This window comes from Schistocerca serialis, chromosome 5 (assembly GCF_023864345.2).
Source record: "Schistocerca serialis cubense isolate TAMUIC-IGC-003099 chromosome 5, iqSchSeri2.2, whole genome shotgun sequence".
Lineage (NCBI taxonomy): Eukaryota > Metazoa > Arthropoda > Insecta > Orthoptera > Acrididae > Schistocerca > Schistocerca serialis.
This window is the reverse complement of record NC_064642.1, coordinates 508,627,050-508,652,578: the sequence shown is the minus strand read 5'-3', so window position 1 is coordinate 508,652,578 and position 25,529 is coordinate 508,627,050. Positions and strand designations below refer to the sequence as shown.

At 39.0% G+C, this 25,529-nt stretch overlaps 1 protein-coding gene across 1 annotated transcript in view; it reads right to left on the bottom strand.

Moving 5' to 3' along the window:
• The window catches only part of LOC126482033 (dynein axonemal heavy chain 6-like), a 1,073,010-nt gene that overhangs the window by 934,193 nt on the left and 113,288 nt on the right, over nt 1–25,529 (bottom strand). Inside the window, exons 42-61 of the mRNA XM_050106005.1 lie at nt 19,808–19,931; nt 19,601–19,687; nt 19,133–19,185; nt 18,465–18,619; nt 18,224–18,308; nt 17,845–18,015; nt 15,556–15,698; nt 14,768–14,918; nt 14,642–14,654; nt 13,388–13,514; nt 13,223–13,309; nt 11,653–11,656; nt 11,385–11,559; nt 9,210–9,279; nt 8,890–9,109; nt 8,580–8,699; nt 8,460–8,518; nt 8,139–8,265; nt 6,710–6,885; nt 6,444–6,516 (exon numbers count right to left, since the gene is read on the bottom strand). Of these exons, the coding sequence (XP_049961962.1) occupies nt 6,444–6,516; nt 6,710–6,885; nt 8,139–8,265; nt 8,460–8,518; nt 8,580–8,699; nt 8,890–9,109; nt 9,210–9,279; nt 11,385–11,559; nt 11,653–11,656; nt 13,223–13,309; nt 13,388–13,514; nt 14,642–14,654; nt 14,768–14,918; nt 15,556–15,698; nt 17,845–18,015; nt 18,224–18,308; nt 18,465–18,619; nt 19,133–19,185; nt 19,601–19,687; nt 19,808–19,931 (2,220 nt within the window). The remainder of the gene's footprint in view (nt 1–6,443; nt 6,517–6,709; nt 6,886–8,138; nt 8,266–8,459; nt 8,519–8,579; nt 8,700–8,889; nt 9,110–9,209; nt 9,280–11,384; nt 11,560–11,652; nt 11,657–13,222; nt 13,310–13,387; nt 13,515–14,641; nt 14,655–14,767; nt 14,919–15,555; nt 15,699–17,844; nt 18,016–18,223; nt 18,309–18,464; nt 18,620–19,132; nt 19,186–19,600; nt 19,688–19,807; nt 19,932–25,529) is intronic.

The following is a 25,529-nucleotide window of genomic DNA, read 5'->3' as shown; positions in this document are numbered from 1 at the left end:
CTGTGGCACAGTAGACACATTTCCACTCTCACGCACTCATTCTTAAAATATCGTGTGTTCGAGATGAAATACACATGTCTCTAGGATTTACCCCGAAATTCTCGACACACTACATACCCCTCCCCTTAGCTCGAACACATGATATTTTATACATGTTCATTATGTAAATCAAGATCGTATTCACATAACGCTAATTTACATTTCAATCAGTTTATATAACATTTTTTTCTAGCAATCGTGTACGTAATACATAGCTCTTCTTTTTCTTTTTGTTTCAATAATAATTATGTGGACAATATTCTTAACCTCCAATCACAGACTCCAGGTGTCATAGACATTTAATTATGTCATTCTTTGCTCTACTCCTCTGTACTGTTTTTTCTTTAGTACATATTAATTTCATTAACTACCATTTCCCGTAGTCTGGAGGAACTCTGGGCAAATGAAAACATTCTTTCTGAGACTTATAAATATAAAACCTGACAATGCTAGTGGAATAGAGAACTCAAACTTACCGGAGTAATCTCTACAAAATGTGTGACTTTTGTTGTGATACTGCCCTTTTCCCTTTAGACACAGTACCTCTACCTTACATACAGGTTGATACTATGAATGCTCTTCCTCCCACCATTTTGGTACGTATGTCCAATTAAACTTCCTAATCTACTATGGTACAGATCAATCCCCTTCTTGGTGCCCCTGCCCGCATAGTATAGGTCAGCCCTTCTTGGGTCTGCCTACCTGCCCTTTTCCATCAAATATATGTATACTGTCACTAAATATTACCTGACAAAATTCAATTCTACTTCACACTTCACCCTTACCTCTAGGTACCTTATTTGATCGCCTAGAGTCCTCTACTACTTTTCAACTTTTATACTTTCAGCAGACCTCATATTTATATATAATTCAATATATCATCCCCCCATGAACCATGGACCTTGCTGTTGGTGGGGAGGCTTGTGTGCCTCAGCGATACAGATAGCCATACCGTAGGTGCAACCACAACGGAGGGGTATCTGTTGAGAGGCCAGACAAACGTGTGGTTCCTGAAGAGGGGCAGCAGCCTTTTCAGTAGTTGCAGGGGCAACAGTCTGGATGATTGACTGATCTGGCCTTGTAACACTAACCAAAACGGCCTTGCTGTGCTGGTACTGCGAACAGCTGAAAGTAAGGGGAAACTACAGCCGTAATTTTTCCCGAGGGCATGCAGCTTTACTGTATGGTTAAATGATGATGGCGTCCTCTTGGGTAAAATATTCCAAAGGTAAAATAGTCCCCTATTCGGATCTCCGGGCCGGGACTACTCAAGAGGATGTCGTTATCAGGAGAAAGAAAACTGGCGTTCTACGGATCGGAGCATGGAATGTCAGATCCCTTAATCGGGCAGGTAGGTTAGAAAATTTAAAAATGGAAATGGATAGGTTAAAGTTAGATATAGTGGGAATTAGTGAAGTTCGGTGGCAGAAGGAACAAGACTTCTGGTCAGGTGACTACAGGGTTATAAACACAAAATCAAATAGAGGTAATGCAGGAGTAGGTTTAATAATGAATAGGAAAATAGGAATGCGGGTAAGCTACTACAAACAGCATAGTGAACGCATTATTGTGGCCAAGATAGATACGAAGCCCACCCCTACCACAGTAGTACAAGTTTATATGCCAACTAGCTCTGCAGTTGACGAAGAAATTGAAGAAATGTATGATGAAATAAAAGAAATTATTCAGATAGTGAAGGGAGATGAAAATTTAATAGTCATGGGTGACTGGAATTCGGTAGTAGAAAAAGGGATAGAAGGAAACGTAGTAGGTGAATATGAACTGGGGGTAAGAAACGAAAGGGGAAGCCGCCTGGTAGAATTTTGCGCAGAGCACAACTTGATCATAGCTAACACTTGGTTCAAGAATCATAAAAGAAGACTGTATACATGGAAGAAGCCTGGAGATACTGACAGGTTTCCGATAGATTATATAATGGTAAGACAGAGATTTAGGAACCAGGTTTTAAATTGTAAGACATTTCCAGGGGCAGATGTGGACTCTGACTACAATTTATTGGTTATGAGCTGTATGTTAAAAATGAAGAAACTGCAAAAAGGTGGGAATTTAAGGAGATGGGACCTGGATAAACTGAAAGAACCAGAGGTTGTAGAGAGTTTCAGGGAGAGCATAAGGAAACAATTGACAAGAATGAGGGAAAGAAATACAGTAGAAGAAAAATGGGTAGCTTTGAGGGATGAAGTAGCGAAGGCAGCAGAGGATCAAGTAGGAAAAAAGACAAGGGCTAGTAGAAATCCTTGGGTAACAGAAGAAATATTGAATTTAATTGATGAAAGGAGAAAATACAAAAATGCAGTAAATGAAGCAGGCAAAAAGGAATACAAACGTCTCAAAAATGAGATCGACAGGATGTGCAAAATGGCTAAGCAGGGATGGCTAGAGGACAAATGTAAGAATGTAGAGGCTTATCTCACTAGGGGTCAGATAGATATTGCCTACAGGAAAATTAAAGAGACCTTTGGAGAAAAGAGAACCACTTGTATGAATATCAAGGGCTTGGATGGAAATCCAGTTCTAAGCAAAGAAGGGAAAGCAGAAAGGTGGGAGGAGTATATAGAGGGTCTATACAAGGGCGATGTACTTGAGGACAATATTTTAGAAATGGAAGAGGATGTAGATGAAGATGAAATGGGAGGTATGATACTGCGTGAAGAGTTCGACAGAGCATTGAAAGTCCTGAGTCAAAACAAAGCCCCGGGAGTAGACAACATTCCATTAGAACTACTAACAGCCTTGGGAGAGCCAGTCCTCACAAAACTCTACCATCTGGTGAGCAAGATGTATGAGACAGGTGAAATACCCTCAGACTTCAACAAGAATATAATAATCCCAATCCCAAAGAAAGCAGGTGTTGACAGATGTGAAAATTACCGAACTATCAGTTTAATAAGTCACGGCTGCAAAATACTAACGCGAATTCTTTACAGATGAATGGAAAAACTAGTAGAAGCCGACCTCGGGGAAGATCAGTTTGGATTCCGTAGAAATATTGGAACATGTGAGGCAATACTGACCCTATGATTTATCTTAGAAGCTAGATTAAGGAAAGGCAAACCTACGTTTCTAGTATTTGTAGACTTAGAGAAAGCTTTTGACAATGTTGGCTGGTATACTCTCTTTCAAATTCTGAAGGTGACAGGGGTAAAATACAAGGAGCGAAACGCTATTTACAATTTGTACAGTAACCAGATGGTAGTTATAAGAGTCGAGGGATATGAAAGGGAAGCAGTGGTTGGGAAGGGAGTGAGACAGGGTTGTAGCCTCTCCTCGATGTTATTCAATCTGTATATTGAGCAAGCAGTGGAGGAAACAAAAGAAAAATTCGGAGTAGGTATTAAAATCCATGGAGAAGAAATAGAAACTTTGAGGTTCGCCAATGACATTGTAGTTCTGTCAGAGACAGCAAAGGACTTGGAAGAGCAGTTGAACAGAATGGATAGTGTCTTGAAAGGAGGGTATAAGATGAACATCAACAAAAGCAAAACGAGGATAATGGAATGTAGTTGAATTAAGTCAGGTGATGCTGAGGGAATTAGATTAGGAAATGAGACACTTAAAGTAGAAAAGGAGTTTTGATATTTGGGGAGCAAAATAACTGATGATGGTCGAAGTAGAGACGAAATAAAATGTAGACGGGCAATGGCAAGGAAAGCGTTTCTGAAGAAGAGAAATTTGTTAACATCGAGTATAGATTTAAGTGTCAGGAAGTCGTTTCTGAAAGTATTCGTATGGAGCGTAGCCATGTACGGATGTGAAACATGGACGATAAATAGTTTGAACAGGAAGAGAATAGAAGCTTTTGAAATGTGGTGCTACAGAAGAATGCTGAAGATTAGATGGGTAGATCACATAACTAATGAGGAAGTGTTGAATAGGATTGGGGAGAAGTTTGTGGCACAACCTGACTAGAAGAAGAGATCGGTTGGTAGGACATGTTCTGAGGCATCAAGGGATCACCAGTTTAGTATTGGAGGGCAGTGTGGAGGGTAAAAATCGTAGAGGGAGACCAAGAGACGAATACACTAAGCAGATTCAGAAGGATGTAGGATGCAGTAGGTACTGGGAGATGAAGAAGCTTGCACAGGATAGAGTAGCATGGAGAGCTGCATCAAACCAGTCTCAGGACTGAAGACCACAACAACAACAACAACAACAACAACAACATATCATACTTTTCTTTATTCTGTACTTGTCCCACTATCCTACAAATCATCAGAACAAATATTCGACTGATATTCCTGAATAATTATCACCATTAGTTCCTCCCTGGCTTATGGTCATTAGTTCTTCCTTAGTTTCTACTATACTTCATTTTTCACACTTCCTTGTGCGATATAGACCGTCTCTGTTCTTATACCTATGTATAAATATATAAGAAGTGAAGAAGGAAAAAAAAAGGCAACTGGAGAACTGTCATATGTCGACCATACATTAAGTGCGTCTACCCAGATATACCCAAGTCTTTATCACCCTCTAACATTTTCCTGACAACCGGAGACTGAGCGGTACTGGGGTGCAAGACTCACACGTCTCTTGCAGGTGATTTACATGTTGTGTGCAGCCGACCTGCTTCTCAGGACAGACGGCTGCGTCGATCTTCACAATGCTTCTTCTCCGAAGATTTTGTGCTGGCTACGGAAATGATACTGAACTACTTCTCTACTTTTGAAATGATTTCTTATTCTCAGAATACATCCATACCAACTTCACTATATTTTCTTCTTCACAATAAAACAACTACACAAGTTTCACATGCACTTTCAAGTCTCGCAAATCAATCCCGTCTGGAAAACCTTAGTACTTAACATATCATTACAGTCTCTTCTTTTAATAATCCTTGTCAAAACAGTTCTTGCCCCTGGCAAGTCAAACAACAGAGTATAAGAGTCTCTAGATAAAACATACTTCATTTGTTCCGAACAGTCACTACTATTTCATTGCCAAAGAGTAGACCTTGATTACTCCTTGTAATGGACGTATGGCTTCCAAGCTGTGTGTGGCCACCACTTGTCAGTGCCAACAGACTGCCACAACTTTAGTCTTCTTGTAACACACACCTGTCTTGGACACACATAAACTGCGACGCAGTAGACACATTTCCACTCTCACACACTCATTCTTAAAATATCGTGTGTTCGAGATGGTGAAATATGAGTGTCTCTAGAATTTACCCCAAAATTCTTGAGGCCTACAACATGAGTACTGATGCAATCAATGAAATATGATGCAGAAATGACACAAATAGTAAAATATTAGAATCTAGAATTTTGAATCAGCACACAGACCCGGTACATACAGTCTCACACAAAGGAAAATTCAGAATTTGGATTTTATGTGTAAATAAAATTTCAAATGCATGGATATTTTACTTAGCTGAAGGTGTGACAACTTCTGTGCTAGCACCCCAAAGATGAACAAGGTATCATCAGTTTATCTCAGTCAGAATTGTGAAAATTTCAGAGCAGCAACAAAGCACATCTTCTTCTTGGAGCAGCTAACAATGCAGCAATGCAACTGCATTCACATACACACCATCAGAAGGTCTTCACTATTGTAGCTGCAGTCCTCTGTGACATATAGAATGGCTACCAGAATGGAATAATGCTGTTTAGATTTAGATCTGGTATGGTTCATAAGAGCGTGAATAGCACCAGATGTTGACAGAACATGGTGAAGGACACTGGGTGCCACATACTCATGTGACACATCACTGAGATTGAAATGGACCTCACTGAGGGTCTTTGTTTGGCCGGCTGGTGAAATCACCCAATATTTAGATTTGTAGGGCATCTGGATGTGACAGTGCAGCGATATTGGACTACATCGGAATGTGAGGGCAGGTATACTTGTCATCGTTCCAGTTGACCATGTCCAGTTGATCCAGTTGATAACCTTAACTCCATCCTAGTGCCAGTATCCAGGATGTCAAGAACCAATTACAAGGTTTGTGGATCAACTTGCTTCAGGGAAGGATACGATGTCTTTATAACCCCCTTCTCAACTGAATCATTACATATATTCAGGCTAGAGATGGTGCACTGTCATACTTGTAAGTGGGCTCATACTACCAAGTTGTTTGTAAATTTCACAATTTTGTTATCACTGAAATAACATCATGTATCCTTTCAAACCCTGAAATCTCATTTTTTCCATCTTCCCCTTCTTGGTGCATCAGTTTTTTTGCTGGCATTCCAGCAAAAGTTAGTAAACTTTGTAATGTAACCTCTCATAAGGAATGACAGGTGGCAGTTCTAATTATTCCATGGTTTAAACTGTTTCATTTATTTGTGATACATGCAATGGTGTAACATAAAATTCTGACTTGAATATATATCATGAGAAACTTTGGCTGCTTGCAACATTCTGATGTCACATATTCATACTTTCTTTCATTTTATGAAAAAGGGGATCAAGCCTTGACACATCAGATATACTGGTTAATTGTTCTTGGACCCACTGCTTTTAAGAAAGATTTAATCTCATCTTTATATAATCATACATAGGCAAAGTAAGTGGCATGCTTCATAATGTCTGTATGTGACATTACATCTGCCTTTGCAAAAATTGGGGCTAGTTAAATTTTGGAAAAATAATCATATTTTTAAATATGTATCCACAATCACAACTATTGTAAGTATAGAAAGATTACTGAAGTACTCCTGAATTTGTCATTTACACAAGTAGCTATCAATTCTTCCTGGTGTGAAAGAAGAAGCTTCCACCACAGTAGTTTGCGGCAGACAGACTTAAAAACATCTATTTTGAGTGAAGCGCCAATATTTAGATAAAGAACCACAAGAGTTTCCCTTCTTTTATTTGAATTCTCTATGGAAAAGAATGACAGAGATCCAAGAATTTGCATTACATGGCCTAACTTTGTTTAGATTCACAAACATATGTTGTTGTTGTTGTTGTGGTCTTCTGTCCTGAGACTGGTTTGATGCAGCTCTCCATGCTACTCTATCGTGTGCAAGCTTCTTCATCTCCCAGTACCTACTGCAACCTACATCCTTCTGAATCTGTTAAGTGTATTCATCTTTTGGTCACCATCTATGATTTTTACTCTCCACGCTGCCCTCCAATACTAGATTGGTGATCCCTTGATGCCTCAGAACATGTCCTACCAACCAATCCCTTCTTCTAGTCAAGTCGTGCCACAAACTGCTCTTCTTCCCAATCCTATTCAACAATTCCTCATTAGTTATGTGATCTACCCATCTAATCTTCAGCATTCTTCTGTAGCACCACATTTCGAAAGCTTCTATTCTCTTCTTGTCCAAACTAGTTATCGTCCATGTTTCACTTCCATACTTGGCTACGCTCCATACAAATACTTTCAGAAACGACTTCCTGACACTTAAATCTATACTCTATGTTAACAAATTTCTCTTCTTCAGAAATGCTTTCCTTGATATTGCCAGTCTACATTTTATATCGTCTCTACTTCGACCTTCATCAGTTATTTTGCTCCCGAAATAGCAAAACTCCTTAACTACTTTAAGTACAAACATATGATAAACCACTAAATGTATAATGCAGTAGCCCAAACTTCACCAGTCATACGGCGAATTTTAGTTTTCTCTTTACAGTCCAGTTTTTCCTTTTTCTGTTCTTTCCTGAACCTTAATTACATTTCCAACTAAGTTAGAGATCGACAAGTCTTATATAAAGTGTAACCACAGTAGAAAGATCAACTTCTCATGACTTTAAGCTTACAGTCATGTATTAAAGTGATGTACATAAGTTTCTTACAAGAAAAAATAAATAATGTTTCCTGAGAGTGTTGTGTCTGAAATACATCTCAAATACATCTCAAATCACTTAGTACAGGAATTACTCTTGCATAGAAATAGTAAAATATAACAAGTAATCACACAACAAGCACTGAAGGATACTTGGCTAGCAGGCAATTTCATATAAAGTAATGTCAGTCTAATTCTTTATTCATGGTGCAAGTCACTGTGTTCTTCCATTGCTATGGAATCACAACCTCAAAACTTGTCCTTTTACTTATATAGGATGCTGAAAGTGAAAGGAAGTTATAGGAAGAGTATGAACTGCCAATAATTGACGCACACCCTTTCCTTTGAAACAATTATCCTTCACACTTAAATCACTGAAATGATATAATTTACTATTATGATGAGTTATTTTGGGATTTAAAGTTTCAATGTAAAATTGAGTGAATATGCCAAGATCAGTACGCTTTGGAAATCTTAAGGATCAATGTGTACAGAACCTTGCACTGGATCTTTGAAATCATCTGATGTATCAATACTCAGGCATCACGATACAAAACCAAATTTTTAAGATTCAATACCTTGTTGACTTAAGCGTTTTTTAAATAAAAACTAACATGCATGTCATCAATAATACACAACTCCTCTCCCATTTTAAACTATAGTCTGTCCTTTGACTTTTTCAGCTCCAAGCTTGCAAGGAAATGACCAAATGACCACTACAGGGATTATATGAACAATCTTTAAGGTGATCAATGATCCATTTTTTTAAGTACTAACCAACCACTTTCTTCTTGTAGCTGGGATAAAGATCTTGCAGCAGAAAAAACTGATCATGTTCTAGAGTGTGTCTTTCACCACCATCTATTGACAGATTTGTGTACTTCCATGCAATTGGAGCTTTTGTTCAGTGGGCCATATCCATCAAGTGTTGAACATGGTGGACTATGATTTAGAGTTTCACATTCACAGAGAATCTAGAGATGGCAAAAGTAAGTAAAAACAGTGAATTACGTATTTGCATATTCCAATCTTTTACGTTATAATTTATGTGTAGTCAGATATGAGGGTAATTGCAACATATCACTACATAATGAAATAACAATGTTGTATTGTACATTCTGCCAGAGAGCCACAATGATACTGAACCATGTGAAACTGTGTTCATACAAAGCCAAGAATAAATAACTCCCACCTAGTTCCTTACATATGTCACACAAACTAATGTTTTGTGAATAATTGCAGCATTTCCATTGAAGATCAATGTGTAACTCATCTAAGTATAGTAGTTCTATTATTTTGTTCTCCCTCTTTTAACATAAATGAGACAATAGTAATAAACAAACACAAAGTTTCAGAGGAGAAACCACTAAAGGAATTCCTGTAATGGATCGACAGTATATGAAAGACATTCAAGAAGTCAATAAAGGTGTGTACAACTACAAGTGGGCAAAATGATGGAGAAAAATGTCTTTCTGAGCTGTCCAGTCATAAGTATAGGAACAACTGTACTACTAAGGTGAAAGCTGAAGTCATAAATTCGTGCTTAAAGGAAGCTCACAGAAAGTTTTTGGCCTTCAAAAATGTTGATGTACAAAATAGTTTCAATGTATATTCTGTTCAGAGAGAGAGACAGAAAGTGCCACACAATAGTGGATCAAATGGAAGAACTACTAAAACATTTCAGAAGGAACCAAAAGAAACTACGCATACTCTCACAATACATTCAAAAGAAGATTATTTTGTAGTAAGTGAGTCTTGCTTTTTTAAAAGTGGTAAAAAGTAGTTGATGATTACACAGGGTTCCCAGAACTGTGGTTCATAGATCAGAAAAACTGGATGTAAGGGGGCAATCACAGTTTGCAAAAGTCGATAAATCTACATCTAAAGAAGATATTTTCATACACATGAATGATTATTTTAGAAGCCAACATATGAACAAAAATGTCATTCCTCCAAATCAAACACACAAATTATGTATGATCTGTATGCACGTTTCTGCAGGGAAACAAATTGGAAGACATAAGACACTTAGGATTACAAATAAAGTACAGAGAGAAACATTGAAAAATACTCATTAGCTGTATCTGTGGAAGGGGTAGTTTCCAAGAAAGTACCACAGAAATGGGAAGAATAAAGCTTCTCTGAAACATTTCTTTTCAGTTGAATTTGGAGAATTGTTGAAATGTCAGCAAATTATGCCTAGTTCTGTAGACAATAATTAAATGTGCATAATATTGGAAGAAGGATGTAAGGAAGAAAGGAAGGAAGGAAGAAAGATAGGAGTTTTATGGCCCATCAACAATGAGGTCATTAGAAATGGAGAACCACCTCAGATTACAAAAAGATGAGGAAAGCAAGTGGCCCATGCCCTTTCCAAAGATGCCTTCTCATCATGCACGCAAAGGAATGTAGGGACATCATGGTAAACCTAAATCTGGATGACCATGTAAGGATTTGAACTGTCATCCTAGTGAATACGACTCCAATTTGCTGACCACTGCACCACTTTGCTCTGTCATAATCTTGGAATTCATGGCTTTGGGAGTGAGGAGGTTACAGTGTTTATGCGACTTGAAGTGCTTGCCTCATGAACAAGTGACAAAATTGGACCATGGATGATTCAGTATGATAGTGAGACACTGAATAATGGTCTGAAGGATATTGAAACATATTCTGTCAATTGTGCTGGACAAAACAGGAATTTCGAAATGGCTATAATTCCAGGTGTTCTTGTTAGCAAAAGAGTAGGGAGTTTTGAGCAAGGATGTATGAGAACAGGTCATAGTTTCCTATCAAATGATGCAGATTTTGTTATCACTGAGCACACATGCTGCAGACATTATATTCCCACGTCACTGAATGCCTGATGTAACTAGTGTCTAAAGTGAAGAAGAAGGAACAGATAAATAACATAGTTTCACTTGCAGAGTGGGCTACAGAGCTTTCCATCACAGTAATATGCCTACTGCTCAACAACAAATAAAATAACTGCAAATTCTGAGGCTTCATACAGAATCAAATGGTAATGAAAGTCAATTACTCTAACAGTCAGTTTGAAGACTGGTAAAAGTTTGGACTTCAAGAAACATCTTCCTTAACCATTGTTTATGATGCCTTCTATGTGAATATAACATAAGAGAATGGAGTTAATGAAGAAAATGAAGTAGGGGAGAAAAGCAGTAATGAAATGAAAGGATATGCATTGGTTTTGTAAATGTTTGGGTATGCTGTCTGTTTAATGTATTTGCATCAAAACTTCTTGCAATGAAAATGTAAACAATGGGCATGGTTTAGATTTTCCCAATTTCCTATTTGTTCTATAATAATAATCATGATTTCTTTCCACCAAAACAACCACTGCAATGCAAACTCTGACATGAGTGTATTTTTTAATAAAGTAATAACATTATGTTTTCAATTCTTGTGCAGCTTGTATTATTTGTAACAAACAAAGAGAAGTTCATTTATCTCAAATGTAAGAAAATTAACATGATCCCATATCTTTAAATCAAGTGTCCATTTGAAAATTATATTTTTTTCCCCTTGTTAACACGTACTCAAATTGAAAGCCAAACTACTTACCGTGGTAACGTAAGCTCAACTGCACCTAATAAAGCTGTCGTAACTGGCAATACAGTTCCCTTTAATCTCTCGAAGACTAACTGGAAAATCCCAATATCTTGAGAATCCTGGAGTTTATTGATATCATCAATTTGTTGATGATAGGATGTAAGAAGTTTTCTAAATTTCTCCATAACTGAAAAAGAACATACAGAAGTTATGACTTTTTATAATTCATTGAATAGCTTAATGGGACAATAAAGTTTTATAAAATAATATTTGCAACTACATGACTAAACATAAAAGATTCAAAAAGCAAAAAGCAGGCAATCAGTTTTGAGTAGCTAGCAGATCATTTAAGTGCTACGTGAGAAACAGCCATATTAAATGTTTATAATGGTTCAAAAACCAGTCTGTCACTCACTTTAAATAGGGCAGACAGTATGGAAGTACTCAGCCTATCATAGGGATAATGTGACTGCAAGATTATTAAGATACAGCGTGTCTGAAAAGTCCCTCTGCAGCAGTGAGCTCTGCACAGGTTGGCAGCACATTCATGTTTTTGTGTAAGTCAGGGGCTGGGATTCACTGCTAGTGGCTGTGGTTATGTTGGAAAACTGGATTCAACATCATTACAAATAAAAGAGTGAAATTAATTATATTCATTACAATTAAATACACTGTATTTACCAACATGACAGTAGGTGCTGAAAATGTTTTCCGCTTTATTGAAGGCATAGGTCGGCAGTACATTCATGTTGTTGTGTAATCCAGGGGCTGGGATTCACTGCTAGTGGCTGCAGTTATGTTGGAAAATTGGATTCATCATCATTACAAATAAAAGAGTGAAATTAATTAATTATATTCATTACAATTAAATACACTGTATTCATCAACATCACAGTATGTGCTGAATATGTTTTCTGCTTTATTGAAGGCATAGTTCAACACATTTACTTTTATTTGTGAACACCTTTAGCAATGTTTCACGTGTAATCAAATGCAGATAATCAATTGTTGCTGTCTTCAGTTCATCTATTGTCTTTGGGTTATTTTGATACACAAATGTTTTTGCCACACCCCAACAGAAACAGTCAGGCAGAAAGAGATCCAGTTAGTGTGGGGACTATAGACCACAGACTGTCTCTACATATTCCATTTAAAAGTCATAGGGAATTGTGTGCTGTATGAGCAGCAGCATTGTCATGTTGAAAAAAAATGAATGACTGATCTCATTGTCATTCAGCAGGGCAATAAATGGATAAATTATCTGGAAACAATAGACATCAAAAGTGATGGCCATATCAAAAATGATCAGCCTTATAATACACACTCACGTTACAGGAACCCACACTCTAATTTTCTCTATGACCAATGGTGTCTGTCTTCAGGCATTTTTATTTTCGGATGACCAACTTCATGAATTCTGGGAATTAATACAGCCAGATAGGTGAAACAAACCCTCATCAGCAACAAATGTATGATCTAAAACACCACCTTCATATCAGTTAACAAATTGCTGAAACCATTCACAATATGTTATTCATTTCCCATGGTCCATAGAATAAAATTGTTGCACAGCAGTAATTTTATACAGATACATTACCAGTTCTTTGGTAACAGCCTGTTGCCGTATAAGAAACCTTAGTCTCTTGTGATAATCTCCTCACTTATTTTGTTGGACTCTGCAACATGGCATCCAAAGTGTTGTCAAGCTTCCATTCCTTTAGAATTGTGGGCAGAGTTCATGGTGCATCATGAACTGAACCTGTTTTCTGGAATTTGCGAATTAAACCACATAGAGTATCACAATATGCACACATTTAAGCAGAACGATACAATCTAAACTGCCTTCTCACATGCTCCATGAAGTTTCCTCCAGCACAGAAGAACTCTTCCACTGAAAATGTCCTTGTTGCAATAGTAAGCATTCTCACTACACTCAGCTTGCACAAGAATTATACAATAACACAACTATATCTGGAATGCACATGCAACACTACCCCCCCCCCCCTTTTCCTTACCACTGCTGGTCCTCCAAACACACGCTGCCAACCAATCATCCCCCACACAATAAGACACATGAGGGTAACTGCTGCAGAGAGACTTTGTGGATGCTCAGTGTTAAGATTATTAAAATTATTGTGTATCCTACTCACAAACAGATGTGTTAAGATTATTGTAAAAATATTATTGTACAAAATTTAATTAAAAACTGTAGTAAAGTAAATTCTTTTGATGAAGTTAATCATAGAATGTAAAATAAGAGACAGATTCAACATTATAGGATATTATCACTTGTTTTCATGACTATAAAGATAACTGATGAATTTAATTGTAGCTGTTCTTCCACTGATAATGATTAATAGTTACCACACTTAAAAACCTGCATAGTTGATGACATTATGACTTAAACTTGCAAATGTAGGCCCAGCGATGACTTGTACTTTTTATTATAATAGTACAGACAAATTCTTGTAATTCTGCCCAACATATTAATACATCAGTCAACATAATTGTGCATATGTTTGACAAGGTTGCTACGCACCATAGGAAAGGATACATCTGCTGGTGCCAGTTCATGGGGTAAAGCAGATTTAAGGGCCACTGTGGACTACCGCAGCCTCACTTGGCAACCCATTGATGTTTACAACAACCTACTGAAGAAAACCTATGTGTTTTTTTTTCTAGACTATGATTTGGGCTTTGTTGTTACCTACTATCAATGTTTTGTTTCCCATGAAATTGCCTGTCTGCCTAATGTGTACTGCTTCCGCACACAGCTTCAATGACCAATGCACCTTCAGTAGATGAAACAAAAGTAAATGGATACATGAAAAATGTGTTATCCATGCAGCAAATTTGCAGAGTACGGTACTGACAACGAGGAGACTTACAACAGTGGAGATAAAAATTTTTAGGAACTGCAACCCACCCCATGCTGGAACATAACTTGTCAAGTAGTTTTGGTGCGTGTTTCAGCCAAAATGTTCTACCAGTTTCTCAAGCTCTGTAAATGACAGCTTGAGCAGTAGCACAAGCTGGCACACAATCTGATGGATCTAGCACAAGGACAGTCACTTTTGACAACTCCAGCTTTTCCACCATTCAACAAAGCTCAAAACAACCAGGAAGAGTATCCAAAGCATTTCATTTGCAGGCATGCAACATTACAAGCCAAGAGTGATTGAGACCCTTTCTATTATCTATGAACCCACAGCCCTATTATAACAGAAAAAAATTGCCCAATTCATTTGACTCATCAGTCTGCCCCTTACCACTTTTTGCTCACTTTTAAATGAACATTTTGTTACAGAAATGCATGAGCTGACTGCCTTTTTATAGTTTCTTCAACTTCATATTACATCATCTGACAAGTTTTGCGTCATGGGTCCCAGACACACAAGGCCCTGGTAGAAAATGCCAACTGACATGTTCTTGTGAACTATCATGCACAGAATCACTAATACATGACATGATTAGCTCCTGAGAGTGAAGTGAACATTCAAGCATTATAGCGATCAGATCCTTCTTTAGCTGAAGTTTGGCATCTGGCTAGCACCTCAAAGATTTCTCAAGCAACTCAGACTACCAATTCCACTGATTGTGAAATATCAGAAATGCCATCTCAATCAGCAAATGCAATGCAACTTAGTCCATCTGATGGTCAAATCATCCACTTTGAGTCATCACTGCCACCCCTCACCACTACTCATCCACTTTTAAGTAATCATTCTGCCATAGAAATGCTTGTGGTGGCTACTTGTTTAGAGTTCCTTCAACTTCGTAAGGCAACATCTGGCAGTTATGCATCATGGACACAGATGTGCAAGGCCTAAGTCAAAAATGCTAATTGTCATGTTCTTGTGGAGTATCACATGCAGAATAATTGATACATGACATGATCAGATAGCACCAGACAGTGAAGTTCATGCTCAAGCATTACAACATCCAGATCCTTCTTTAGCTGAAGTCTGATATACTGTTAGCACCATCAACACTTCTCAAGAAGTTCAGGCAACCATTTCCACTGATTGTGAAATATCAGAACTGTCATCTAAATCAGCAAATGTAATCCAACACAGACTGTCTGATAGTGAAACTGCAAAAATACTGAGCAGTGCAAGTGGCAGTGTAGCAGTTTTTGCTTGGCCCAGCACCCTAACAGTGTTTCCTTTTAACCATAGCAAACTTTTTGCTGACTGCTAAGTTGTTCTGATTGTTTTCGCCTACAAGCTAGACATGTGCACATTATTCTGTCAATAATGTTTTCATAAGCCATATTGTAATTACATCTGTCAATAATGTTTACACCAAGATCACATAGCAGATATTCTACGAATTAGCCATGTCATCAACAGTCAAGGTTGCCTTTGCAAATAAATGGCATGGCCAGTGCCCCATGATTTTTCAATGGTTTCTCGAACAACTCACAAGGTCTGTGCCTGGCTGTGCCAACTATCTTGATGGTATTGCGGTCTCCAGTGCCTCCAGTTCTGATTATCTCAATAACTAATGTACACTCTTTTTGGTGTTACAGGCCGCAGGGTTAAAACGAAATTTGGAAAAGTGCCACTTCTTTCAACCTTCTATTGTTTATCTTGAGTTCAGGGTCTCTAGTACTGGTATCAGAACCCTTCATCAGAATGTCTCTGCCATTGTGGCTCTTCTGCGTCTTATGTAGGTCAAGAACTCCTGGTTCTTAGTAAGATCACTTATTATCATCAGTTTTTGCCTGGGGTGGTGTCGGTTGCACAACCATTAATGCCTTTCTGCAAAAGGGACATCTTTCCACTGGTCGCAGGCATGTGAAATGACGTTTTCCAAACTGGAGTCTATGTTACAATCTGCACCTTGCCTCATAACCTACCAACTGGTTCAACATTTAGTGTTAGTAACAGATGTGTCCCAGCATGCGCTAGAGGCAGTGTTAGCTCATAAATATTCTGATGGCCCCAAGTGGCCCACTGCATACACATCGAAGCTGCTTAATTCTCTCAGAAAAGATATTCACAAATAAAGATGCCCTTGACATTGTTTATGGCTTAAAGAAGTTTCATGTTTTCCTGTATGGTGTAAAATTCCATTTCATCACAGATCACAAGTGATTAGTTTCGTTGTTTAACCCCTCAGCATCATTGCCAGACAAAGCAGCACATCGTCTCCAACATTGGGCACTGTTCCTCTCTTGTACTACTATGAGATTCACTTCTGCCTCATGGCTAAAAATGCAAATTCTGACACACTCTCCCATCTATTGGCTGGTCCAGACCCAGTTTGCAGTTGGGAGGAGTTGTTCTATTTCCACATTGATGAACGTGCTCAACAAACTGCCAATAGTTTTCCAATTACTAGCACTCAGCTCATGCAGACTAGTACTACCAATCTGATTTTATGTAAAGTGGTATAATGCTTAAAACATGTCTGGCCTGAGGCACCTCCATTGCAGACATCTGAACCCCTCCATACCTACTATGTGTTTCACTATTGTTTCTCTGTCATTCCTGGTGATCTACACCTTGATACAGACTATTGAGGTACTCATGTAGTGGTTCCCTTGGCTCTCCTTTCTGAGATCCTGGAATTGATATATGCTGCTGATCACGGGCGGGTGGGGGGGCGGAGGTTCATGCTCCAAAACATCAGCCCACAATGAGGTTTTTTGGCCTGGTTTGGATGATGACATTGCTGGTTTGGTTAAGGCATTTTCTCAATGCACATTGCAGAAAGCTGCCCTGAGGGCAATGTTGTCTCCATGCCCACAACCTTCTCTGGTCTGGGACTGTCTCCACATCGATTTTGATGACATTTCCTTAATACAAACTGGATAATAGTTATTGATGCATTATCTCGATTCCCATATGTTGTTTATTGTCCATCAACTTTCACCTCTGCCATTGTGGTGGCCCTATTGAAAATTTTTCCATCACAGCACTTCTGGCAACATTGGTCTCTGATAATGGCCCTCAGTTTGTGTTGCAGGTGTTTGCCTGCTTCTTCAATGCCTACAGGATTCACTACATTTTCGTCCCGCCCTTCCATCCGCAGTCCAATGGTGAGGCCGAAACATTTATTAGAACATTCAAACTTCAAATGAAAAAGTACATGACTCAGTCCCTATCGAAGTTGGCTTGGATAAATTTCTGTTTTCCTATTGGTACACACTGCTCGGGGCCAACAGCCACACCGAACTGCTTCACAGGTGTCTACCCCGAATGCTCCTTCATCTCCTGCGGCCCAACCAGGGATGCCAGTCCATGCAGGCATTGTCCTGTTTCTGGCATGTGATGGCTGTCTGGGTTCACAGGTTTGGTCGTCACTCAAAATGGATTCCTGATGTCATCTCTCGATGGTGTGACAGCTTTCTCTGCAACACCTGTATGGAGGAGTGTCTCTGTGCACATCATTATGATCAGTTGCGCCTGCGTGAGGATGACCAGACAACCCCAGCCAGGGCACAGACATCACTAAGGTGGACTGCCTCGGATCACTTGAGGTAGCTGTGTCACTGAGAAGACATGTAAGGGATTCTCCATCATTGGTGGATGAAGCTGGTGCACCTTCTCCAATACTGCTACCAGTACTGCTACCAGAGCCATCTCCTCTGCCTCAGATGCCAACCGCAGGGCACCGCCACTACCAGGCGCTGGACCTGATGTGAACATGGAGCTCACGTCAACGTCCATTATGGGTCGACACAAGAATTCAGACTGCTACTCTACCCGCACCCCAAGTACTTCCAACCATACACCCAGTATCAGCACATCATCTCAGTCAGAGCCTCAGAGAGGAAGATGCCATGGACGTCTCGTGAATCCAAGCTGTTCGCCAAGGGAAAAGGATTGAAGTAATCTGCTTACACTTGAAAGCAGTGTGCATTAGCAGTGTTTTGTCATATGCAAGAGTGCACCGTGAAAGAACAATACTGTGAACTTCTGATAGAGCCTGCCACAGGCGAGTGCTTATTTAAACCCTGCCACACTATGCTTGCTCTCAGTTATCATATTATTAATGCTTGTATACATTTGCCTTCTCTTATTGTGTTGAATGTATGTTATGGTGACTGGCGTACATGCCACAGTCTAATAAAGTTGTACTAACATTCTTGGTTGTGTTATGTGTCCAAATTACAACAAAAACCACTTTAACACAGCATTTTGAAAGATGGAATGTCTGTGCTAACAGCAAAAAGTTGAAATTAGGGGAAAAGGCCTGCTGACATGTTAGACAAAACAGTTTTAGATACAAATGTGAAACTGAGTAAAATAAGGTTACAATTGCAGACAGCAACTAATCCATCCAATTACAGAGATGATGTGCTGCCCCCCCTCCCTCCCCCCCACTCACCAGATCTGAACCCAACTGAATACATTTGGCTTGTGATTGAATGTGGTGTCAGAGTTGATCACCCCCCCTCCTCAGAATTTATGGGAATTAGGTGGCTTGTGTGAGCAGATGTGGAGCCAACTCCTTCCAGTGACCAACCACAGCCTCATTGCTTCCATGCCATGACATATTGTCATAGTTATCTGTGCCAAAGGTGGACAACAGGCTATTGAGTAAGTTGCCATAAGGTTCTGGCTGATCAATGTATACACTGGAAAAGGGAGTGAGGGATGTGGCCTGATAGAAGAAGAGAAAAAGTTGGCCAAACCAAGCCCCTCCCATATGTTTCTGCAAATCAATAGAAAGAAGTAACAGAAATATTATCACTGACCACTGGTTTCAACTATAGAAGTCACTGGTGAGCAACAAAAGAGGGGACTAACCTATGTGGTAACAGTCAGAAAGAACAAGCACAAATTTTCCCCAGAGATTTTGACTGATAAAAGCAGACTAGTTGGATCAACATTCTATGGCTTCTCTGAAAACACAGCACTGCCTTGATTTGTTCCTAAGAGAAACAAAGTAGTTATTCTTGTAACTTCAATGCATTACACAATTGATAAAGATACTATAAAAAATGAGCCTGGATTATCTGCAACTACAATGCAACGAAATCTGGTGTAGGTTTGCTTGGCATGAAGTGTGCCAAATATTCATCAGACAGACATACATGACACTGGCTGATGGCAGTCTATTACAAACTAGTAAACATCAAGTTGTGTCAACATCTTTTTTCTGTATATATGCTACAGAGGAAACACCGTAATGGCTCATCTCAAATTCACCAGGAGTCTAGCCATGAAAATGAAACAAGCCACATTTAAGGAGGCACCTGTAAATTCAAAATTTACCATGAGATATCAAGCCAATTATCCACAAAGTTCTGGAAGGCATTCAGGAATCCAGCAAAGCCATACCAACAGAGAGTATATGAAGTGCTGTGCACCCAACAAAAGGAAAATGGCAAATAAGAATGTAGTAGAAAGATGTGTGTGTCAGCTAAGTAAATGTGCTATGATTTAATATTTTCAGTTCATTAGACTATTACCATCATTTACATTTTTTGCAATCTTTGATTTATTTTCATGCGGATGGTGACTGATGTAACAACATTAACTATCATTTCAATACTGATACTAAATGACTGCACATACTCATGATATTTCATGTTTATTTTAAATACTGTAAACAAAAAATGCTGAATAATTAAATTTATTTATAATATGAATTAGCTGATTATTTATTTTTGTCAACAAATGTGAAGTTATGTGATAAAAAATGTTATGAGAACTAAGAGAACAAATGTTTCTAGTTACACACATTTGAGAGATGTTTCAGGTTAAGGGATAACAGATGGACGGACAGACAGACAGAAGGATGAAAAATGACTGAAAATATGTGATTGTATTACAGAAATATAAATTAATGATTTTAAGTGATTTAGAAGCTCAAAATTTGTACACATTCAATGGGCCATAAGCCTTAATGCATGACAAAAATTTGAACTTGATATGTACACTTGTTCCTAAGAAAAGGGGTTCTTAACATTTGGACAGACAGACAGGTGGACAACAAAGTAATACTTTAAGCACTCTGTTTTTACAGATTAATGAAAAGGACTCTAAAACTGAACGGAAAAAAAGACTGAACAAGGATGGGATGGTGAAGAAGTGGGACCTACAGAATAGATCCAGGAGAGAAATAATTACAGAAATGCTATCATTTGAATGTACTAACACTTTACAAGACAAATAACCCCCTGACAGTGTCAACAAGTACTGGAATTCTTTGAAGGAAGGAACTGTAACAGCAAGGCAGAAAAGTATAGGGTATGTAAATGGGAAAAGGGCAAAAATGCCATGGGTTACACACGAGATGATTCTGCAGATGGCGAAGAAAAGAAAATTTGAAAATAAAAACAATAAAGATGCAGGAAAAATGTACTGAAGGCTGAATAACAAATTGCATAGAGAAACAAAGTAGGCTAGGAAAAAATTGCTGAAAAAGGAAAATGACTCAACTGAATAACTGGGGAGGAAGGGAAGATATGATTTACTGTACTACAGAGTAAATACTACAACATAGGACCTAAACAGGCCAGGAAGTGCTATTATGGAGATTCTCAGTAAAGAGAAAAATGTAGCATACAAAGATTGTGAGGACATCCTACAGAAATAGGAAGACTATTTAAGAGATTTATAAGACTCAGATCACAAACCAACAACTCTGGAACTTGACTTCATGCACAGTGTCATTGAGAATGATAAAGGACCGACAGTCATAATGAAGAAGCAAAGAATACAATAGCTGCAATGATAAATGGGACAGCAGTAGGTACAGACATGATACCAGGAGAAATATTAAAATGTTTAAACCCTTTCCAATGAATATTAGAAATTATGATTTGTCACTGCCTACCAGATGACAAGCGGGTAAAAGTAGGAGGAAGAAGAATATAGTGTTTGAGGTTTGTAGATGGCATGGTCCTCCTAGCAACAGGTGAAAGAGAATTACGGGATATAGTGGAAATATTTGTGGAATGAAAATAAATACAAAGGAAACAAAAGTAATGGCACTGGGCGGAAATAAAAAAGTAAAGATAAGGCTGTATGGAGAAGTATTAGAATATGTGCAAAGCTTTAAACAGCTTGGAAGCAGGACAGAAATGGACTGAAAGAGCAGCACTGAAATTAAAACCAGAACAGAAATGGTGAAAGAGTCATTTTATAAGAAAAGGAGAATTTTCTACAGCAACATGGACAAAGGTTTAAGGAAAAGGCTAACAAAATGTCCTTTTGTATGGTGCTGAAATGTGAACACTGGGGAAGAAAGATACAAGCAAGGTTGGAGACTTTTGAAATTTGGATATGATGGAGGCTGGATTGAATAAGTTGGATGGATACAGTGAAAAATGAAGTGGTGCTGAGAAGATCGAGTGACCAAATATGTAATAAAATGAAGGAAACAAAAGTGGATTTGATACACATTAAGAAAGGAGGGGAGGCTTATAAAAACAGTCCTTAGATGGTTATGTGGATGGAAAGAAGAGGCAAAGGAGGAAGAGACATATGTCTGCCTGTGTCTGTATATGTGCGGATGGATGTGTGTGTGTGTGTGTGTGTGTGTGTGTGTGTGTGTGTGTGTGTGTGTGTGTGTGCGCGCGCGTGAGTGTATATCTGTCCTTTTTTCCCCCTAAGGTAAGTCTTTCCGCTCCCGGGATTGGAATGACTCCTTACTCTCTCCTGTAAAACCCACATCCTTTCGTCTTTCCCTCTCCTTCCCTCTTTCCTGATGAAGCAACCATGGGTTGTGAAAGCTTGAAATTTGTGTGTGTGTTTTTTTATTGTGTCTATCTACCAGTGCTTTCTCATTTGGTAAGTCACAGCATCTTTTTTTAATATATTTTTCCCATGTGGAATGTTTCTTTCTGCCTCGTCAAGATTCCTGAGAGAGAGAGAGAGAGAGAGAGAGAGAGAGAGAGAGAGAGAGACAGAGATACACACACACACACACACACACACACACACACACACACACATACACACATTCATACTCGCACCGAAATACCAATCAGTCCACGTCCATGTACCATGCGTAGGATGATGTCAGATCTATGCCTCTATCAAAAGTGGGTTTGGTAATAGTAGTAAGTGACCTCATGAGGACTGTACACCATCCTTGATCACTTACATTTCATGGAAGTAAATGTTTGTGTGCCACGCATAATGTTGACAAAACTGTGTGGCAAGTGATGAGATTATTTTCCACTTTTAAGGTGAGATATCAACTTTGGTGATTAGAAATCAGGGTGACAGACCATTTTAGTTGGAAGTCAGCAAAATAGACCATTTTACTTGGAACTTCCCATTGAGGTCACCTCTGAAATGTTAATAGAGCTGTTTCAGATAGGGACAATATTACTATTATAATAAACATTATTCCCCCCCATGAACCATGGACCTTGCCGTTGGTGGGGAGGCTTGCGTGCCTCAGCGATACAGATAGCCGTACCGTAGGTGCAACCACAACGGAGGGGTATCTGTTGAGAGGCCAGACAAACGTGTGGTTCCTGAAGAGGGGCAGCAGCCTTTTCAGTAGTTGCAAGGGCAACAGTCTGGATGATTGACTGATCTGGCCTTGTAACAATAACCAAAACGGCCTTGCTGTGCTGGTACTGCAAATGGCTGAAAGCAAGGGGAAACTACAGCCGTAATTTTTCCCGAGGGCATGCAGCTTTACTGTATGATTACATGATGATGGCGTCCTCTTGGGTAAAATATTCCGGAGGTAAAATAGTCCCCCATTCGGATCTCCGGGCGGGGACTACTCAAGTGGATGTCGTTATCAGGAGAAAGAAAACTGGCGTTCTACGGATCGGAGCGTGGAATGTCAGATCCCTTAATCGGGCAGGTAGGTTAGAAAATTTAAAAAGGGAAATGGATAGGTTGAAGTTAGATATAGTGGGAATTAGTGAAGTTCGGTGGCAGGAGGAACAAGACTTCTGGTCAGGTGACTACAGGGTTATAAACACAAAATCAAATAGGGGTAATGCAGGAGTAGGTTTAATAATGAATAGGAAAATAGGAATGCGGGTAAGCTACTACAAACAGCATAGTGAACGCATTATTGTGGCCAAGATAGATACGAAGCCCACACCCACTACAGTAGTACAAGTTTATATGCCAACTAGCTCTGCAGATGACGAAGAAATTGAAGAAATGTATGATGAAATAAAAGAAATTATTCAGATTGTGAAGGGAGACGAAAATTTAATAGTCTTGGGTGACTGGAATTCGAGTGTAGGAAAAGGGAGAGAAGGAAACATAGTAGGTGAATATGGATTGGGGGACAGAAATGAAAGAGGAAGCCGCCTGGTAGAATTTTGCACAGAGCACAACATAATCATAACTAACACTTGGTTTAAGAATCATGAAAGAAGGTTGTATACATGGAAGAACCCTGGAGATACTAAAAGGTATCAGATAGATTATATAATGGTAAGACAGAGATTTAGGAACCAGGTTTTAAATTGTAAGACATTTCCAGGGGCAGATGTGGACTCTGACCACAATCTATTGGTTATGACCTGCAGATTAAAACTGAAGAAACTGCAAAAAGGTGGGAATTTAAGGAGATGGGACCTGGATAAACTAAAAGAACCAGAGGTTGTACAGAGATTCAGGGAGAGCGTAAGGGAGCAATTGACAGGAATGGGGGAAATAAATACAGTAGAAGAAGAATGGGTAGCTTTGAGGGATGAAGTAGTGAAGGCAGCAGAGGATCAAGTAGATAAAAAGACGAGGGCTAGTAGAAATCCTTGGGTAACAGAAGAAATATTGAATTTAATTGATGAAAGGAGAAAATATAAAAATGCAGTAAGTGAAACAGGCAAAAAGGAATACAAACGTCTCAAAAATGAGATCGACAGGAAGTGCAAAATGGCTAAGCAGGGATGGCTAGAGGACAAATGTAAGGATGTAGAGGCCTATCTCACTAGGGGTAAGATAGATACCGCCTACAGGAAAATTAAAGAGACCTTTGGAGATAAGAGAACGACTTGTATGAATATCAAGAGTTCAGATGGAAACCCAGTTCTAAGCAAAGAAGGGAAAGCAGAAAGGTGGAAGGAGTATATAGAGGGTCTATACAAGGGCAATGTACTTGAGGACAATATTATGGAAATGGAAGAGGATGTAGATGAAGATGAAATGGGAGATATGATACTGCGTGAAGAGTTTGACAGAGCACTGAAAGACCTGAGTCGAAACAAGGCCCCCGGAGTAGACAATATTCCATTGGAACTACTGACGGCCGTGGGAGAGCCAGTCCTGACAAAACTCTACCATCTGGTGAGCAAGATGTATGAAACAGGCGAAATACCCTCAGACTTCAAGAAGAATATAATAATTCCAATCCCAAAGAAAGCAGGTGTTGACAGATGTGAAAATTACCGAACTATCAGTTTAATAAGTCACAGCTGCAAAATACTAACACGAATTCTTTACAGACGAATGGAAAAACAAGTAGAAGCCAACCCCGGGGAAGATCAGTTTGGATTCCGTAGAAACACTGGAACACGTGAAGCAATACTGACCTTACGACTTATCTTAGAAGAAAGATTAAGGAAAGGCAAACCTACGTTTCTAGCATTTGTAGACTTAGAGAAAGCTTTTGACAATGTTGACTGGAATACTCTCTTTCAAATTCTAAAGGTGGCAGGGGTAAAATACAGGGAGCGAAAGGCTATTTACAATTTGTACAGAAACCAGTTGGCAGTTATAAGGGTCGAGGGACATGAAAGGGAAGCAGTGGTTGGGAAGGGAGTAAGACAGGGTTGTAGCCTCTCCCCGATGTTGTTCAATGTGTATATTGAGCAAGCAGTAAAGGAAACAAAAGAAAAATTCGGAGTAGGTATTAAAATTCATGGAGAAGAAATAAAAACTTTGAGGTTCGCCGATGACATTGTAATTCTGTCAGAGACAGCAAAGGACTTGGAAGAGCAGTTGAATGGAATGGACAGTGTCTTGAAAGGAGGATATAAGATGAACATCAACAAAAGCAAAACAAGGGTAATGGAATGTAGTCTAATTAAGTCGGGTGATGCTGAGGGAATTAGATTAGGAAATGAGGCACTTAAAGTAGTAAAGGAGTTTTGCTATTTGGGGAGCAAAGTAACTGATGATGGTCGAAGCAGAGAGGATATAAAATGTAGGCTGGCAATGGCAAGGAAAGGGTTTCTGAAGAAGAGAAATTTGTTAACATCCAGTATTGATTTAAGTG